General features: G+C 42.4%; 2 protein-coding genes across 7 annotated transcripts in view; one reads left to right on the top strand and one right to left on the bottom strand.

Moving 5' to 3' along the window:
* LOC142160072 (uncharacterized) overlaps window positions 1-21,697 on the bottom strand; it is a 1,559,230-nt gene that overhangs the window by 1,417,047 nt on the left and 120,486 nt on the right. The window contains exons 1-2 of one of the 6 annotated variants that reach the window (XM_075214954.1): window positions 20,171-20,487; window positions 8,339-8,521 (exon numbers count right to left, since the gene is read on the bottom strand). The exons of the other annotated variants lie outside the window; for them this stretch is intronic. Coding sequence (XP_075071055.1) covers window positions 8,339-8,521; window positions 20,171-20,248 — 261 coding nt within the window. The 5' untranslated portion in view covers window positions 20,249-20,487. Of the gene's footprint in view, window positions 1-8,338; window positions 8,522-20,170; window positions 20,488-21,697 lie in introns of those variants that run through there. 6 annotated transcript variants of the gene reach the window in all.
* LOC142160110 (uncharacterized) overlaps window positions 1-21,697 on the top strand; it is a 178,302-nt gene that overhangs the window by 131,948 nt on the left and 24,657 nt on the right. The gene's annotated exons all lie outside the window — the stretch shown is intronic.

Genomic DNA, 21,697 nt, shown 5'->3' with positions numbered 1-21,697 from the left:
GATACCGTCTGTCCTACAGAAGAGAAAAGTGTGGAGTTACCAGTATGTGTTCTATTTATATGACAAGTCATACCGTAGTCTGTTAGTTCTCCATTTGGGAAAGTGCTTGAAGATTGTGTTCAATGCATACATTAGCTGGACATAGACTCAAGTTGAGGCCTAGACTGTTTGGATTTTCATTCTTTTTTGGAAAAGAGATAAATACTATTTTCTTGAAAGAGAAACTGACTTTATATATTGCTTAAAAAATATCTATTATGTATCTATAATATATGGATATATATTGCAATGTTATGTACAAAACACAAATGAAAATTAAGTCAACCAATTATTTAATGAAATGTATATCAAAATACATGTCTACAGCACTGTACATGAAAGGCAGTACAAAAAAGATTATACAGGAACTTTTAAAAAAAAAAAAAAATTGGGTGTTTTTTTTTTTTTTTTTATAAATTAATTGATTCTATTTCTACTGTATGGGTTTGTCGGTGCTTTGCATACTTTGACCGAGAAGAAAAGGTCATCTCACAATCGGAACACGAATATGGCTTTTCTCCCGTATGGATCCTCTGATGTATAACAAGATCTGCATTACGGATAAAACGCTTCCCACATTCAGAGCACTTGTATGGTTTCTCTCCTGAGTGAATTCTCTGGTGTCTTACAAGATCGGACATGTTGATAAAGGATTTCCCACAGTCAGAGCATTTATATGGTTTCTCTCTTGTGTGATTTCGGTAGTGTCTTTTGTAGATTGTGTAAGTAGTAAAACATTTCCCACACTCTATGCACTTAAAAGGTCTTTCTCCGGTGTGAAGCTTCTGATGAGCAAGCAGATCAGGATTACGAGTAAAGCTTTTCCCACATTCAGAGCACACAAAATCTTTTATTCCAACATGAATTTTGCCATGTCTTTTAAGTTCTGACTGACTGGCCATACAGCGGCCACATTCAGAGCACTGAAATGGCTTTTCACCACTGTGAGTTCTCTGATGGACGACAAGAGCCGAACTATAAGTGAAGCATTTACCACAATCAGAACATTCAAACGGCTTCTCTCCAGTGTGAGTTCTCTGATGTACGACAAGCGCGGACTTCCTGTAGAAGCATTTATTACACTCTGAACAAGAAAAAGGTCTCTCTCCCGTGTGAACGATCTTATGTTTAAAGAGGTTTCCACTACACGAGAAACGTTTTCCACATTCCAGACACTCGTAGGACTTCTCTCCAGTGTGGACCTTCCGGTGGCTTGCAAGGTCTCCTTTCCTGATGAAACTTTTTCCGCACTCACATTTAAATGGTTTCTCTCCTGTGTGAATTCTCTGATGAATGATGAGTTGTGAATTCCACAGGAAACCTCTTCCACACTCAGTACATTCAAATAGTTTCTCACCAGTGTGGGTTAATCTATGTCTGAAGAGTTCTGACTTGGAAGTGAAAGGTGTTTCACATTCTGAACAATTAAAAGGTCTGTGGGTTCTCTGATGGGCAACAAACTGTGATTTTAATGGAAAACATTTGCCACAATCACAGCAAATAAATGGTCCTTCGTCCAATGGAATCTCATGATGTGTTTCAAAGGAGGAATATTTATCAAATTCAGGACAATTCAAGGTTTTCAGATCAATCTCTTTGATATTTCCAACTTCATATAAAGATTGATGATTAACATCAGTAGATGTATATTGTGCATGATCAGTCGTTGTATAAAGGTCAGTGTCTGTGAGGTTTCTCTCTCCACACGAAATCGAGTTCTTCTCAATAGGAGTAGACGTATATTGTGTATAATCAGTGGGAGTATAAATGTCAGTGTCTGTGAGGTTTCCTCCATCACATGAGACTGATTCCTCCTTAATATCAGTAGATGTATATTGTGTATGATCTGTGGGTGTATAAATGTCAGTGTCTGTGAGGTTTCCTCCATCACATGAGACTGATTCCTCCTTAATATCAGTAGATGTATATTGTGTATGATCTGTGGGTGTATAAATGTCCGTGTCATCTCCTTCTTTGCAAGGGACAGATTCCTCCTTAATACGGATTGATATATACGGTGTATGATCTTTGGATGTATTAATGTCAGTGAAGTTTTCTCCTGCAGATGAGTCAGATTCTTCCATAAGGTGAGTAGATCTGTCTGGTATATGATTTTCCGATGTATAATTATCAGTATTTGTGAGATTTTCTGCTTCACATGATATTCGTTCTCCACTCACATTACAAGCAAATTTCATCATCCTTTTGTTTATATTAATACATTTTGTAATCTTGGACATTTTAGTCATTTTCTTGTCCACATTCCTGCACTTAGATGAAATAGGGGTGCAAAATCTTCCAATTGTATTCACACGTCCGTCTCCACCTGCTGTAAAGAAAAATACATTTAATATACAATTAGATATGTTACATTAATACATTCACAAATAACCCACGAAAGCAGGAGAAAGTAGCGCACATTTATAAATACTGTAAAGTCACTTCACAGGTTACCGTCAGTGAAGCCAGCGAAGAGGATTCACAGAATTACATTCACACTTTTGCGGAATCTTTCCCCTTGTCCAAGGAGATACGGCATTACGTCCACCAAAGGTGGCATGATTTCTTGCATATATATATATATATATATATATATATATATATATATATATATTATTGGGGATATATACAGTATATATTCCTTGCTAGCCAAACAAATTTCCCGAGATTTTCAGATGTGTGAAGCTCTTAAGGCAGCAAACCCATTAAATAAAAAATAAAAAATCTCTGACGCAGACTATACTAAACAGTTTGGTAATTACCATTTCCTTGGTTTGTTTCTTCAGTATGCTATTATTGATTTATAGTTGCAGTTTCCACAGTGTACCATGGCAACCACAGTCACATCATGTATTGAGCAGACAGACTTTGGAACACCCCTCTGAGCTCTGTAAATTACTCCTCCTCCTCCTTCACATAACATACTCAGACTCTGTGTTAACAAACCATTGTTGGTATTTTTGAGCGTCTGTGATTGGTGTGATATGATTGTAATGAGTATAGGCCATGGTAGGCTACTAGCTCAGAGTAGCTATGTGTCCTGTATTTGTCTGTAGCATGTTGCTCATTGCTGGACACGTAGCGGGACCTTGTTTCCCATATTCGGCAGCCAGCTGTCATTATGAAGATTGCAGAGATCACCCAAGGAGCAGCAGAGATGGCAACAGCAGTGAGTTACACTCACTGGGTCCAGCAGCTGAGCGGAGAGGATATTACAGTAGGTCTTCAGACCAGCCTGTCCTTGGTGCGAGGACACTTCTGCACTGCTCTGTAATATACCGCTCCCTTCACAAATTTGTAACGGTTTTATATTTGAGAGAAGATTATGTGTGAGGTTGGACACAGAGCTGATCTAAGGTGCAACCATCTCTAAGTGCTCTCCGCCTGCCACATTATGTTATTAATGGAGATGTAATAGCCAGGAGAGGTCCTACAAGGTTAGCTGTAGTATTTTATAGAATTCAGTTGTGAAGTCGTCAATGGCCGGACTGTTGCCCAATAGGTCTTATTCAATGGCATGATGAACTTCATTACTAGTGAAAGGATTATCTAATAACTCAGTTATTTCCATTATTGGTTTCAGCAAAATATACTTTTTCATGTAGTTCCGGGTATTGTTATATATGTGGATGTTTCTTTTATTGTAAATGTCTGACTAATATGCTTTGAAGCAGCAGCAATATCCCGCACCTTCTTTATCTATGATATGGGAGATATATCTTGGGGCTATCCCCCTCTTCATAGCCAGCTGCCCACTTATAGTCACATCTACTGTGCTCTAGTTTTCTTGATCAATGCCCCTTAATCGAATTTGTCTAGTTAGGCATTTTAGATATTCCCAGTTTGTTTTATTAGAGGTATCCTTCAGGGAATTAAGTGCATTAAAGTTGTCAATTGTCTATAATATTCATCCTGCACTCACAATCTGTCCAAAAGCGTTTATTTAGCCTCAATGTCCAGGATCCCTCAGGGGCTTTGCTCCTATATATGCATGAGAGTGTAATCAGACAATACTATTTGCTATATAAAGCGGAGACGAGGCAGTTGCAACACCATGAATTACACAGAGGTGAAAAAAGGTAAAATAAGAGACGAGAGTGTGCAGGACAGGTCAACCAACAATTAGCTGTAGAAAACATAGTGAGAGTTTAGTTTTGATTAGTGTTCCAAATGCAGATGCGCCAGTGGAGCAATTTCTAGGTCCAACACCATAGTGGAATCAAAACAAGGAATCAGACCTAGCCATGGTTTTATATGCTAGTCAATGATACCTTGGGAAGCCCAAGAGTGATTTAAAAAACCAAAACAAAAAAAACAATCTGCCCTCATTATCTCTACATTCAGCATTACACATAAAACTCGTTGAAGTATGAAAAGCTATAGAGTCCCGACACTTATAATACTGGTTTCTACATCACATTATGTTCTTTAACGTTAAGAGTAAACTTAATAGTGGACATCAGGGTGGTGCAAACCATGGGTCGATGAGTGTCCATAACTATGTGATCTCACAAGTGACGGGGGACGACGACAAGTTCCAAACATTGAAAAGGGTAGCACAGGCACAAATTGGAAGAGTGTAGTCTGTGTTCTTGGGATCCAGGGGCTCCAGCTATCTTGGGTGGTACTTTCTAGTATGGGGGTACCATGGTAAGGCATTCGGTATCAAGTCAAGAAGTATGTAAACCAGAGTCATCAGGTCCTAGATGGTTAAAGCCATACAAGATAAACATAAAATATCTAAGGCTAGGTACACACTGGAGCACGGTCGACATACGACCGTTCAGTCGGAAGTCGGGTTACTGTGTATAGTGACACGTTGGTCGAAAGTCGTTCCAAAGTGTCGATTGTCGGGTCATTTGGGTAGTCGTTCTATTTAATATTTTCCGACCAATCATGTAGTGTGTATGCACTCATCATGCTCACAATCTCCATAGTTTACAGAGTCGGGCTCTTTTCAGCCGATGCTAGCAATGAATGTCCCGGTGAATAAATGTAGAGAATGTTGTAGAAGGATTAATGCATTTGTTCGTTCTGAGACAGAATGTTTTGTTTCAGAGTCACAAAAGCTAACGAAATTCGTTAGGACATGTGGATAGCTATAACAAGACGGTTTTAATCAGTGTGACAATAGTGAATGAATGAATATTGTGCTGTCATCCTCTGAAGACTAGAGGACCAGATGAAGGACCAGATGAAGAGCACAGATCTGATGGTAAATGGTGTCAGTGTGTATGGATGAATCGTCAGACTGATCGGACCTTCAGTAGTAGGTACAATCGTTTGAGATAACACGTGGGTCGGAAAATTCTTCAGTGTTTACCTAGCCTTAAGCTACTAAACAAGCTCAAGGTGGAGAACCCAGTGTTCAGTAGTATAAGGTTAATTCTATAATATTTTGTTTTTGCCAGTGATATACAGAAAAGCATAGAATACTGAGAACATGAATGTGGGCATCTGTCTGTGTAGCTGTTTGTTTTAGGGTTTCACCCACTTCGTTAATCTGCCCCCAAGACAGAAGAAACACTTGGTGATGGTGCATCTGGATGTCTCAATGGTACGTTGATATGCTGTGGACCCTCACACGTTGCTGGAGGACTTGTCACCTCCATGTTGGATAGATATGGATGTCGCAAAATCTAGAGGTAGGTTTGCATTGTAAGACACAATGATTACATCTCACAGATGTTTGGACCACAACTTATTTTGAGTCGGTCTGCAGAACTGAATGAAATAAACATTGGAATGGACGTTGCTGCTGGGTTCTGCCAACACCTGCCGGTGTATGTGGTAATCACATATTAAACTATGAAACGTCAGGGCTGATTAGGGTAGAAATAACTGGTCTTGAGAGGAGTGCTTTGGAATCTCCACCGTGGACCAAATCTAGGTACCCTGAAGCGCTCCAGTTACTAAAGGTTTTTAGAGAGTATTTTATGGAGTTTCCTACATTGACTCCTATATGATAGTAGCAATTTAACAAACCTATTTTAAGACGGGGCAGAGTTATCAAACCTAAAAGACAAAAGTGGACGTTTTTCCCATAACAACCAATCAGATTCTAGCTGCATTAGATAAATGAGAAGTAGAATTTGATTGGTTGCAGGGGTCAGTTTATCAATATATTTCTGTGTATATTTATATTTCCCTTCTATGTTGAGCACCATGAATGCGCAAGGTGAATCTAAGTTTAAGTAAAGTTGAACTTTCACCGATAATAAGCTGGCACAAGTCATAGAGCACCTATATATAGTCACGATCCGGTGCTATGCTTTGCTTCCCACATTAATGCGTTTGTTTGCAAAGCTAAGTGAACAGTTTTTACTGCCCCTAAATAAATCTCTCTTCAGAGACGATTTTCCAAATCACAAGCATCAAGGTATCGTGCCCCTGGGTTTAGTAGGGCTCTCCATCAACCAGACAGTGCCCCTTACAGCGTAACAAGTCTTTCTGAGACCTTCTCCCGCTAACAGTTCACCATTAGGGTTAGCGCTAGACAAATTTTATCTGCGACATATAAACGGCAGGCGTAATAACATGGCTGGAGGCTACTGGGCACCATGGAGATTCCCCGGGGCTCCCGATAAGACATTCACCACCCTCCGGTCCTAGACTGAGCCCTAGTCTCCTAGACTAGTCAGAGACTCCCAAGACCTTAAATAGCAAACACAGAACTCAACAAGGATTGTCCTTTGTTACAATGCTTGGGCCCTCTCTTCATTTCGAGGATTGGATTTGAAGTTCTTATCAGGAGGAAGTTGGTGAAAGTACTGCGGATGGCAGAGCAATGTGTCTACAACAAATTCTTAAATCACAAATCATTTGGTTACATCCTGGTAGATTATGTTCTTTTTTTAATAATAATGTGTTTTTAATAATAATGTGTTCCTTTCTTATAAAATGGATTCAACTTAAGTTTATTTTACAGAATTTTTATGCATTTATTTGATGTATTAGCCATGAGTTTATTTAAACATTGGTTAGTTCCTCTGTCGGACACTAGAGCGCTATTTGCCTGACACCGAGAGGAAATCTGTCAGAGTCTGATCACCCTTGCTACCGTTGACAATTGACATTTCTTCTGAAAACATATTGGCAATAAGCTCTGTATTTTAATCCCTTTACATATTTGAATAAGCCCCAGTGAGTTGATGTTACGTGTTCCAACACTGGTAAGATGCTAAGTGCCACCCCAAACCTCACAATATCCTCATCCTAATACACCATTAATCGCGGGCCAGATTGTGGGTGAAAGTGAAAGGATGAGATGTGAGGTGGTGTGAGCACAATGTTTGGGAATGTGTGCCAGGGAGTATCTTTAGGGGAGGTAAGATACCCACTGTCACTCAAAGCCCAGCATTTCTGTCTTTTCCACACCGGAGAATTGGGAGGACATTTTTATTTGCTTAACATGGCACGCCAGTGTTTGGCTTCCTTGAAGTTGTCAAGTAGCCTATTGCTGTGATAAAATAGCCCCCACCCCACCCACAATCCCAACTTTCACACCTTACCCAGAGATAAGAAGGGCTGGTGATTCTCCATCATCACATCCTTGTATAGACGCTTGTGTCTCCTCACTTCGCCAGTACCGGTCAGCAGCTGAATGATCTTGTTGGTCAGTTCCAGGATCTTCTGGTCATTGTCTCTGTCATGTATCAGTGAGTGAGGTGGAAGCACCGTGATGGGGCTCTGGGTCCTGCTCAATCCTCCTGACACACAGGGATGGCTGCCGGGTGTCTCACTATCACCAGACTCCTTCACAACTATGTAGCCCTACATATTGAGAGACACTATTAAACATACAGAGAAAAACAGACACACTCTGTAGAAACATCTCTCTTCATTGGTCCATCCGCTCACTGGTTAATTCCCCAGCATTAAAGTGAAATCACCACCTAATCCCTGAGGTTCCCAGAATCCCTTACTCCTCCAGTCAGGTCCCTGATACAGTGACATTCCCAGAATCCCTCACTCCTCCAGTCAGGTCCCTGTTACTGTGACATTCCCAGAATCCCTCACCTCTCCAGTCAGCATGTAGACGATCTCCATGGAGAGGTTTAACATCCTCTCAGATATCTTGTTTTTGTCCTCATCTATCATTCTTTGTTCGCAAAGTAGAGGGCATTTCTCCACCAACACACCCTTGTAGAAATCTTTGTCTCCTTCTAAATACTCCCCCTCCTGCATGGAGAGATAGACAGTGACATCATCCACTTTATAGGACCCTGACACACACAATGGTCATCACCCAGACACATCCCCTGGTGTTACTGTATAATGTCCCATTCCCAGCAGTCACCTCTCCAGTCAGCAGCTGAATGATCTTGTTGGTGAGGTCCAGGATCTTCTGGTCATTGTTCCTCTCATGTATTAGAGAGTGAGGTGGAGGCACCGTGATGGGACTGTCGGTGAATATTTCTGACACACAGGGATGGTTACTGGGAGTCTCGCGCTCGCCAGACTTCTTCACAGCTTTATAATTCTATGTGTTGAGAGACTAATAAATATCACTGTACAGAAAGAGGGACACAAACATCCTCCATACAAACTTGTCTTTTCTGGACACAAGTACATCCACTTCCTGGACCCACCACCTTTACCAATGTGTAAATCATCTCATTATTCCTGAGGATCTCTATAAACCAAAACATTTAGTATATCTCCATCTATTGCCCCAGTATCTCCCATATTAATGTAATGCATGTCCCTGTTTTATTAATCAAGGGATGTCACTGTGACATTCCCATAATCTCTCCAATCAGGTGTTAGATACAGCCAGCTCAATTGGTTGCCCAGTGAACCAGTGGTGACGGGAGCCACCTTACTGTCAGTGCAACCCAAAGATATCAAGTGTCTATCCGGTTGTTGCTTGTTATAGGTTATTAACATGTGTTTAGTAGTTTTTAGAGTGATTTAGTATTATGGGAGTGCCTATCTTATTGATCCCTCACCCATTATTAAGCCATCTCCCAACCACCTGTGTTGGTGATAGTTTAGTCTGGTCCTGTGTGCTGAACATGACTTGTCTCCTGGCGTTAGCAAGTTACCTGGATTCTGCCCCTCACCCCTGATAACTTACGATTCAGTTTAGACCGCTGACCACTGCTTGTCTGACCTCACCATTGGTCCTTCTCATGAAACCCGGTGTTATCATCTTACCACTATTACTATACTGTGAATGCTGGTCCCCAGTGTGACCTGTCCACCAAACCAAATACTCTGAAGGTAATAAGCCCCTACTAGGACGAGTTAAGTCCTGTAAGTAACCGGGTATATTGTATTCTACAACAAGCGGGGCAGCTATAGGTGAAGACCCCATGAAGCGGTTCTAGGAGTCTCATTACCTGACCAGTATTTCTATAACATCGGATCCCTGTTTAATTAACAGTAAAAAGAAATATGTCACTGTGACCAAACTCCCTCAGATAACAGTGATGTCACAGACTCCTCACCTCTCCAGTCATATCCTGTTATATTACTACAGATAACAGTGATGTCACAGACTCCTCACCTCTCCAGTCATATCCTGTTATATTACTACAGATAACAGTGATGTCACAGACTCCCTCACCTCTCCAGTCATATCCTGTTATATTACTACAGATAACAGTGATGTCACAGACTCCCTCACCTCTCCAGTCATATCCTGTTATATTACTACAGATAACAGTGATGTCACAGGGTTACTCACCTCTCCAGTCATATCCCTGTTATATTACTACAGATAACAGTGATGTCACAGACTCCCTCACCTCTCCAGTCATATCCTGTTATATTACTACAGATAACGGTGATGTCACAGACTCCCTCACCTCTCCAGTCATATCCTGTTATATTACTACAGATAACAGTGATGTCACAGACTCCCTCACCTCTCCAGTCATATCCTGTTATATTACTACAGATAACAGTGATGTCACAGACTCCCTCACCTCTCCAGTCATATCCTGTTATATTACTACAGATAATAGTGATGTCACAGACTCCCTCACCTCTCCAGTCATATCCTGTTATATTACTACAGATAACAGTGATGTCACAGACTCCCTCACCTCTCCAGTCATATCCGTTATATTACTACAGATAACCGTGATGTCACAGACTCCCTCACCTCTCCAGTCATATCCTGTTATATTACTACAGATAACAGTGATGTCACAGACTCCCTCACTTCTCCAGTCATATCCTGTTATATTACTACAGATAACAGTGATGTCACAGACTCCCTCACCTCTCCAGTCATATCCCTGTTATATTACTACAGATAACAGTGATGTCACAGACTCCCTCATCTCTCCGGTCATATCCTGTTATATTACTACAGGTAACAGTGATGTCACAGACTCCCTCACCTCTCCAGTCATATCCTGTTATATTACTACAGATAACAGTGATGTCACAGACTCCCTCACCTCTCCAGTCATATCCTGTTATATTACTACAGGTAACAGTGATGTCACAGACTCCCTCATCTCTCCGGTCATATCCTGTTATATTACTACAGATAACAGTGATGTCACAGACTCCCTCACCTCTCCAGTCATATCCCTGTTATATTACTACAGATAACGGTGATGTCACAGACTCCCTCAGCTCTCCAGTCATATCCTGTTATATTACTACAGATAACAGTGATGTCACAGACCCCCTCACCTCTCCAGTCATATCCTGTTATATTACTACAGATAACAGTGATGTCACAGACTCCCTCACCTCTCCAGTCATATCCCTGTTATATTACTACAGATAACAGTGATGTCACAGACTCCCTCATCTCTCCGGTCATATCCTGTTATATTACTACAGGTAACAGTGATGTCACAGACTCCCTCACCTCTCCAGTCATATCCTGTTATATTACTACAGATAACAGTGATGTCACAGACTCCCTCACCTCTCCAGTCATATCCTGTTATATTACTACAGATAACAGTGATGTCACAGACTCCCTCACCTCTCCAGTCATATCCTGTTATATTACTACAGATAACAGTGATGTCACAGACTCCTTCACCTCTCCAGTCATATCCTGTTATATTACTACAGATAACAGTGATATCACAGACTCCCTCACCTCTCCAGTCATATCCTGTTATATTACTACAGATAACAGTGATGTCACAGACTCCCTCACCTCTCCAGTCATATCCTGTTATATTACTACAGGTAACAGTGATGTCACAGACTCCCTCATCTCTCCGGTCATATCCTGTTATATTACTACAGATAACAGTGATGTCACAGACTCCCTCACCTCTCCAGTCATATCCCTGTTATATTACTACAGATAACAGTGATGTCACAGACTCCCTCACCTCTCCAGTCATATCCTGTTATATTACTACAGATAACAGTGATGTCACAGACTCCCTCACCTCTCCAGTCATATCCCTGTTATATTACTACAGATAACAGTGATGTCACAGACTCCCTCAGCTCTCCAGTCATATCCCTGTTATATTACTACAGATAACAGTGATGTCACAGACTCCTCACCTCTCCAGTCATATCCCTGTTATATTACTACAGATAACGGTGATGTCACAGACTCCCTCAGCTCTCCAGTCATATCCTGTTATATTACTACAGATAACAGTGATGTCACAGACTCCCTCACCTCTCCAGTCATATCCTGTTATATTACTACAGATAACAGTGATGTCACAGACTCCCTCACCTCTCCAGTCATATCCTGTTATATTACTACAGATAACGGTGATGTCACAGACTCCTTCACCTCTCCAGTCATATCCTGTTATATTACTACAGATAACAGTGATGTCACAGACTCCCTCACCTCTCCAGTCATATCCTGTTATATTACTACAGATAACAGTGATGTCACAGACTCCTTCACCTCTCCAGTCATATCACTGTTATATTACTACAGATAACAGTGATGTCACAGACTCCCTCACCTCTCCAGTCATATCCTGTTATATTACTACAGATAACAGTGATGTCACAGACTCCCTCACCTCTCCAGTCATATCCCTGTTATATTACTACAGATAACAGTGATGTCACAGACTCCCTCACCTCTCCAGTCATATCCTGTTATATTACTACAGATACCAGTGATGTCACAGACTCCCTCACCTCTCCGGTCATATCCCTGTTATATTACTACAGATAACAGTGATGTCACAGACTCCCTCACCTCTCCAGTCATATCCTGTTATATTACTACAGATACCAGTGATGTCACAGACTCCCTCACCTCTCCAGTCATATCCCTGTTATATTACTACAGATTACAGTGATGTCACAGACTCCCTCACCTCTCCAGTCATATCCTGTTATATTACTACAGATAACGGTGATGTCACAGACTCCCTCACCTCTCCAGTCATATCCTGTTATATTACTACAGATAACAGTGATGTCACAGACTCCCTCACCTCTCCAGTCATATCCCTGTTATATTACTACAGATAACAGTGATGTCACAGACTCCCTCACCTCTCCAGTCATATCCTGTTATATTACTACAGATAACGGTGATGTCACAAACTCCCTCAGCTCTCCAGTCATATCCTGTTATATTACTACAGATAACAGTGATGTCACAGACTCCTCACCTCTCCAGTCATATCCTGTTATATTACTACAGATAACAGTGATGTCACAGACTCCTTCACCACTCCAGTCATATCCTGTTATATTACTACAGATAACAGTGATGTCACAGACTCCTCACCTCTCCAGTCATATCCTGTTATATTACTACAGATAACAGTGATGTCACAGACTCCTTCACCTCTCCAGTCATATCCTGTTATATTACTACAGATAACAGTGATGTCACAGACTCCTTCACCTCTCCAGTCATATCCTGTTATATTACTACAGATAACAGTGATGTCACAGACTCCCTCACCTCTACAGTCATATCCTGTTATATTACTACAGATAACAGTGATGTCACAGACTCCCTCACCTCTCCAGTCATATCCTGTTATATTACTACAGATAACAGTGATGTCACAGACTCCCTCACCTCTCCAGTCATATCCCTGTTATATTACTACAGATAACAGTGATGTCACAGACTCCCTCACCTCTCCAGTCATATCCTGTTATATTACTACAGATACCAGTGATGTCACAGACTCCCTCACCTCTCCAGTCATATCCTGTTATATTACTACAGATAACAGTGATGTCACAGACTCCTTCACCTCTCCAGTCATATCCTGTTATATTACTACAGATAACAGTGATGTCACAGACTCCTTCACCTCTCCAGTCATATCCCTGTTATATTACTACAGATAACAGTGATGTCACAGACTCCCTCACCTCTCCAGTCATATCCTGTTATATTACTACAGATAACAGTGATGTCACAGACTCCTTCACCTCTCCAGTCATATCCTGTTATATTACTACAGATAACAGTGATGTCACAGACTCCCTCATCTCTCCGGTCATATCCTGTTATATTACTACAGATAACAGTGATATCACAGACTCCCTCACCTCTCCAGTCATATCCTGTTATATTACTACAGATAACAGTGATGTCACAGACTCCTTCACCTCTCCAGTCATATCCTGTTATATTACTACAGATAACAGTGATGTCACAGACTCCTTCACCTCTCCAGTCATATCCTGTTATATTACTACAGATAACAGTGATATCACAGACTCCCTCACCTCTCCAGTCATATCCTGTTATATTACTACAGATAACAGTGATGTCACAGACTCCCTCACCTCTCCAGTCATATCCCTGTTATATTACTACAGATAACAGTGATATCACAGACTCCCTCACCTCTCCAGTCATATCCTGTTATATTACTACAGATAACAGTGATGTCACAGACTCCCTCACCTCTCCAGTCATATCCTGTTATATTACTACAGATAACAGTGATGTCACAGACTCCCTCACCTCTCCAGTCATATCCCTGTTATATTACTACAGATAACAGTGATGTCACAGACTCCCTCACCTCTCCAGTCATATCCCTGTTATATTACTACAGATACCAGTGATGTCACAGACTCCCTCACCTCTCCAGTCATATCCTGTTATATTACTACAGATAACAGTGATGTCACAGACTCCCTCACCTCTCCAGTCATATCCCTGTTATATTACTACAGATAACAGTGATGTCACAGACTCCCTCACCTCTCCAGTCATATCCTGTTATATTACTACAGATACCAGTGATGTCACAGACTCCCTCACCTCTCCAGTCATATCCTGTTATATTACTACAGATAACAGTGATGTCACAGACTCCCTCACCTCTCCAGTCATATCCTGTTATATTACTACAGATAACAGTGATGTCACAGACTCCCTCACCTCTCCAGTCATATCCCTGTTATATTACTACAGATAACAGTGATGTCACAGACTCCTCACCTCTCCAGTCATATCCTGTTATATTACTACAGATAACAGTGATGTCACAGACTCCCTCACCTCTCCAGTCATATCCTGTTATATTACTACAGATAACGGTGATGTCACAGACTCCCTCACCTCTCCAGTCATATCCCTGTTATATTACTACAGATAACAGTGATGTCACAGACTCCGTCACCTCTCCAGTCATATCCCTGTTATATTACTACAGATAACAGTGATATCACAGACTCCCTCACCTCTCCAGTCATATCCTGTTATATTACTACAGATAACAGTGATGTCACAGACTCCCTCACCTCTCCTGTCATATCCTGTTATATTACTACAGATAACAGTGATGTCACAGACTCCCTCACCTCTCCAGTCATATCCCTGTTATATTACTACAGATAACAGTGATGTCACAGACTCCCTCACCTCCCCAGTCATATCCCTGTTATATTACTACAGATAACAGTGATGTCACAGACTCCTCACCTCTCCAGTCATATCCCTGTTATATTACTACAGATAACAGTGATGTCACAGACTCCCTCACCTCTCCAGTCATATCCTGTTATATTACTACAGATAACAGTGATGTCACAGACTCCCTCACCTCTCCAGTCATATCCCTGTTATATTACTACAGATAACAGTGATGTCACAGACTCCCTCACCTCTCCAGTCATATCCTGTTATATTACTACAGATAACGGTGATGTCACAGACTCCCTCACCTCTCCAGTCATATCCTGTTATATTACTACAGATAACAGTGATGTCACAGACTCCCTCACCTCTCCAGTCATATCCTGTTATATTACTACAGATAACGGTGATGTCACAGACTCCCTCAGCTCTCCAGTCATATCCTGTTATATTACTACAGATAACAGTGATGTCACAGACTCCCTCACCTCTCCAGTCATATCCTATTATATTACTACAGATAACAGTGATGTCACAGACTCCCTCACCTCTCCAGTTATATCCTGTTATATTACTACAGATAACAGTGATGTCACAGACTCCTTCACCTCTCCAGTCATATCCTGTTATATTACTACAGATAACAGTGATGTCACAGACTCCCTCACCTCTCCAGTCATATCACTGTTATATTACTACAGATAACAGTGATGTCACAGACTCCTTCACCTCTCCAGTCATATCCTGTTATATTACTACAGATAACAGTGATGTCACAGACTCCCTCACCTCTCCAGTCATATCCTGTTATATTACTACAGATAACAGTGATGTCACAGACTCCCTCACCTCTCCAGTCATATCCTGTTATATTACTACAGATAACAGTGCTGTCACAGACTCCCTCACCTCTCCAGTCATATCCCTGTTATATTACTACAGATAACAGTGATGTCACAGACTCCCTCACCTCTCCAGTCATATCCTGTTATATTACTACAGATAACGGTGATGTCACAGACTCCCTCACCTCTCCAGTCATATCCTGTTATATTACTACAGATAACAGTGATGTCACAGACTCCCTCACCTCTCCAGTCATATCCCCGTTATATTACTACAGATACCAGTGATGTCACAGACTCCCTCACCTCTCCAGTCATATCCTGTTATATTACTACAGATAACAGTGATGTCACAGACTCCCTCACCTCTCCAGTCATATCCCTGTTATATTACTACAGATAACAGTGCTGTCACAGACTCCCTCACCTCCCCAGTCATATCCCTGTTATATTACTACAGATAACAGTGATGTCACAGACTCCCTCACCTCTCCAGTCATATCCCTGTTATATTACTACAGATAACAGTGATGTCACAGACTCCCTCACCTCTCCAGTCATATCCTGTTATATTACTACAGATAACAGTGATGTCACAGACTCCCTCACCTCTCCAGTCATATCCTGTTATATTACTACAGATAACGGTGATGTCACAGACTCCCTCACCTCTCCAGTCATATCCTGTTATATTACTACAGATAACAGTGATGTCACAGACTCCCTCACCTCTCCAGTCATATCCCTGTTATATTACTACAGATAACAGTGATGTCACAGACTCCTCACCTCTCCGGTCATATCCCTGTTTTATTACTACAGATAACAGTGATGTCACAGACTCCCTCACCTCTCCAGTCATATCCTGTTATATTACTACAGATAACAGTGATGTCACAGACTCCCTCACCTCTCCAGTCATATCCTGTTATATTACTACAGATAACAGTGATGTCACAGACTCCCTCACCTCTCCAGTCATATCCCTGTTATATTACTACAGATAACAGTGATGTCACAGACTCCCTCACCTCTCCAGTCATATCCTGTTATATTACTACAGATAACAGTGATGTCACAGACTCCCTCACCTCTCCAGTCATATCCCTGTTATATTACTACAGATAACAGTGATGTCACAGACTCCCTCACCTCTCAGTCATATCCTGTTATATTACTACAGATAACAGTGATGTCACAGACTCCTTCACCTCTCCAGTCATATCCTGTTATATTACTACAGATAACAGTGATGTCACAGACTCCCTCACCTCTCCAGTTATATCCTGTTATATTACTACAGATAACAGTGATGTCACAGACTCCTTCACCTCTCCAGTCATATCCTGTTATATTATTATTATTATTATTATCATTTATTTGTTAGGCGCCACAAGATTTCCGCAGCGCCGTACACAAAGCAAACAGTAGACTATACAGGGTATAACAATACAGAACAATAAACAAAAATACCAATGCTTCAGAAACTCCAGTTAGGTCAATGCAGTAGAGGCGAAGTAGAAGAACAGGTGTGGAGACAAGAGGGAAGAAGGCCCTGCTCATTCGAGCTTACATCCTAAGGGTGGGTGAACGAACAGACACAATTGGAGGAATTTGAAGTGTGGGGAGAGGGACCGGGAGGAGAGAGAGTAGAACGTTTGGAGGAGATGCGGGTTAGGTAGAAGGTTGGTAGGCTTTAAGGAACAGGTGAGTTTTGAGTGCTCGTTTGAAGGAGCACAGATTAGGAGAGAGACGGATGGAGCGAGGGAGGTCGTTCCAGTGGAGGGGGGCGGCACGGGAGAAGTCTTGGATTCTGGAGTGGGAAGTGGTGATAAGAGTGGAGGAGAGGCGGCGGTCATTAGCTGAGCGTAGGGAGCGGGCAGGAGTGTGAATGGAGATGAGGTTAAAGATGTAAGGGGCCGTAGACTGAGAGAGAGCCTTGTACGTGGTGGTAAGGAGTTGAAAAGGATTCTGTAGGGGAAGGGGAGCCAGTGTAAGGCAAGGCAGAGAGGGGAGGCAGAGGAGGAGCGGCGTGAAAGGAAGATGAGTCTTGCAGCCGCATTGAGTATAGAGCGGAGGACTACATTTTACTAAATATTACTACAGATAACAGTGATGTCACAGACTCCCTCACCTCTCCAGTCATATCCTGTTATATTACTACAGATAACAGTGATGTCACAGACTCCCTCACCTCTCCGGTCATATCCTGTTATATTACTACAGATAACAGTGATGTCACAGGGTTACTCACCTCTCCAGTCATATCCCTGTTATATTACTACAGATAACAGTGATGTCACAGACTCCCTCACCTCTCCAGTCATATCCTGTTATATTACTACAGATAACAGTGATGTCACAGACTCCTCACCTCTCCAGTCATATCCTGTTATATTACTACAGATAACAGTGATGTCACAGACTCCCTCACCTCTCCAGTCATATCCCTGTTATATTACTACAGATAACAGTGATGTCACAGACTCCTCACCTCTCCAGTCATATCCCTGTTATATTACTACAGATAACAGTGATGTCACAGGCTCCCTCACCTCTCCAGTCATATCCTGTTATATTACTACAGATAACAGTGATGTCACAGACTCCTCACCTCTCCAGCCATATCCTGTTATATTACTACAGATAACAGTGATGTCACAGACTCCCTCACCTCTCCAGTCATATCCTGTTATATTACTACAGGTAACAGTGATGTCACAGACTCCCTCACCTCTCCAGTCATATCCTGTTATATTACTACAGATAACAGTGATGTCACAGACTCCCTCCCCTCTCCAGTTATATCCCTGTTATATTACTACAGATAACAGTGATGTCACAGACTCCCTCACCTCTCCAGTCATATCCCTGTTATATTACTACAGATAACAGTGATGTCACAGACTCCCTCACCTCTCCAGTCATATCCTGTTATATTACTACAGATAACAGTGATGTCACAGACTCCCTCATCTCTCCAGTCATATCCTGTTATATTACTACAGATAACAGTGATGTCAGACTCCCTCACCTCTCCAGTCATATCCTGTTATATTACTACAGATAACAGTGATGTCACAGACTCCCTCACCTCTCCAGTCATATCCTGTTATATTACTACAGATAACAGTGATGTCACAGACTCCCTCACCTCTCCAGTCATATCCTGTTATATTACTACAGATAACAGTGATGTCACAGACTCCCTCACCTCTCCAGTCATATCCTGTTATATTACTACAGATAACAGTGATGTCACAGACTCCCTCACCTCTCCAGTCATATCCTGTTATATTACTACAGATAACAGTGATGTCACAGACTCCCTCACCTCTCCAGTCATATCCTGTTATATTACTACAGATAACAGTGATGTCACAGACTCCCTCACCTCTCTAGTAATATCCTGTTATATTACTACAGATAACAGTGATGTCACAGACTCCCTCACCTCTCCAGTCATATCCCTGTTATATTACTACAGATAACAGTGATGTCACAGACTCCCTCACCTCTCCAGTCATATCCTGTTATATTACTACAGATAACAGTGATGTCACAGACTCCCTCACCTCTCCAGTCATATCCCTGTTATATTACTACAGATAACAGTGATGTCACAGACTCCCTCACCTCTCCAGTCATATCCTGTTATATTACTACAGATAACAGTGATGTCACAGACTCCCTCACCTCTCCAGTCATATCCTGTTATATTACTACAGATAACAGTGATGTCACAGACTCCCTCACCTCTCCAGTCATATCCTGTTATATTACTACAGATAACAGTGATGTCACAGACTCCCTCACCTCTCCAGTCATATCCCTGTTATATTACTACAGATAACAGTGATGTCACAGACTCCCTCACCTCTCCAGTCATATCCCTGTTATATTACTACAGATAACAGTGATGTCACAGACTCCCTCACCTCTCCAGTCATATCCCTGTTATATTACTACAGATACCAGTGATGTCACAGACTCCCTCACCTCTCCAGCCATATCCTGTTATATTACTACAGATAACAGTGATGTCACAGACTCCCTCACCTCTCCAGTCATATCCCTGTTATATTACTACAGATAACAGTGATGTCACAGACTCCCTCACCTCTCCAGTCATATCCCTGTTATATTACTACAGATAACAGTGATATCACAGACTCCCTCACCTCTCCAGTCATATCCCTGTTATATTACTACAGATAACAGTGATGTCACAGACCCCCTCACCTCTCCAGTCATATCCTGTTATATTACTACAGATAACAGTGATGTCACAGACTCCCTCACCTCTCCAGTCATATCCTGTTATATTACTACAGATAACAGTGATGTCACAGACTCCCTCACCTCTCCAGTCATATCCCTGTTATATTACTACAGATAACAGTGATGTCACAGACTCCCTCACCTCTCCGGTCATATCCTGTTATATTACTACAGATAACAGTGATATCACAGGGTTACTCACCTCTCCGGTCAGCAGGCAGATGATCTCCAGGGTGAGATGTATTATCCTCTCTCTCACAGAAGTGCTGTTTTTGTCCATTCTCAACCACTAAGTCAGCCGGATGGTTCAGAACAGTGCAATAAATGCCTAAGACATGATATTTATACCAAGCTTCCATAGAAAGAATGATCTACAATCAAATTAGACATAGTAGAGTGTTAGTGAATATTATGCTTTATATGTATACAGAAATTTGTGTAAAGTAATAGAGAGAGAGACATAGTTCAGATCTTTGGTTTATAAACCAGTCGACTGCTTATTCTCTATTAACAATTAATCCTAGAAGTCATTCTTAGAATTTAAGCCCTACAGAGTTGTCACATACTTCTTAAGGGTGTAACACAGCAGTTCCCAAAGTGTGCACCGTGGCTCCCAGCAGTACCTCGGCGCAGGGGTGCAGCGGCCAGGGGACAAACAAAAATCAAAAAACAACTTACCAATCCGGCGTCGCCCGAAAAATTCAGTGAGAAGTGGCAGGAGAGAGGAGGATGCAGGGTCCCGGGCACCGCTGCATTGGTAAGAAGATAGAAGAGAAGACAGAAGAAATAGAAGAAAGAAGGGCAAGTATGGTAAGTAAAGAAACGGAGGGGAAGGTGAAAGGAAACAGCAATGGAGGGGCAAAAAAATGATGGAGAGGGGGGCAGACAGCGTGTGGGGCTGGAGAGGGGGGCAGACAGCGTGTGGGGCTGGAGAGGGGGGCAGACAGCGTGTGGGGCTGGAGAGGGGGGCAGACAGCGTGTGGGGCTGGAGAGGGGGGCAGACAGCGTGTGGGGCTGGAGAGGGGGGCAGACAGCGTGTGGGGCTGGAGAGGGGGGCAGACAGCGTGTGGGGCTGGAGAGGGGGGCAGACAGCGTGTGGGGCTGGAGAGGGGGGCAGACAGCGTGTGGGGCTGGAGAGGGGGGCAGACAGCGTGTGGGGCTGGAGAGGGGGGCAGACAGCGTGTGGGGCTGGAGAGGGGGGCAGACAGCGTGTGGGGCTGGAGAGGGGGGCAGACAGCGTGTGGGGCTGGAGAGGGGGGCAGACAGCGTGTGGGGCTGGAGAGGGGGGCAGACAGCGTGTGGGGCTGAAGAGGGGGCAGACAGCGTGTGGGGCTGAAGAGGGGGCAGACAGCGTGTGGGGCTGAAGAGGGGGCAGACAGCGTGTGGGGCTGAAGAGGGGCAGTGTCGAGGTGAAGGGGGCACAGTGTGATCGTGATGAGGCACAGTGTAAAGGTGATGAGGCACAGTGTAAAGGTGAAGGGGCACAGTGTAAAGGTGAAGGGGCACAGTGTAAAGGTGAAGGGGCACAGTGTAAAGGTGAAGGGGCACAGTGTAAAGGTGAAGGGGCACAGTGTAAAGGTGAAGGGGCACAGTGTAAAGGTGAAGGGGCACAGTGTGATGATTTTTGTACATGTTGTATTATTTTGATTGATCTTATTCCTCTTAATATTAGCTGTAAATTATTCTTTGACAGAAATATAATTGAAAAAAATATATAAAAATATTCTTT

This window comes from Mixophyes fleayi, chromosome 6 (genome assembly GCF_038048845.1).
Source record: "Mixophyes fleayi isolate aMixFle1 chromosome 6, aMixFle1.hap1, whole genome shotgun sequence".
NCBI lineage: Eukaryota > Metazoa > Chordata > Amphibia > Anura > Limnodynastidae > Mixophyes > Mixophyes fleayi.
This window is presented reverse-complemented; position numbering and strand designations above follow the sequence as displayed.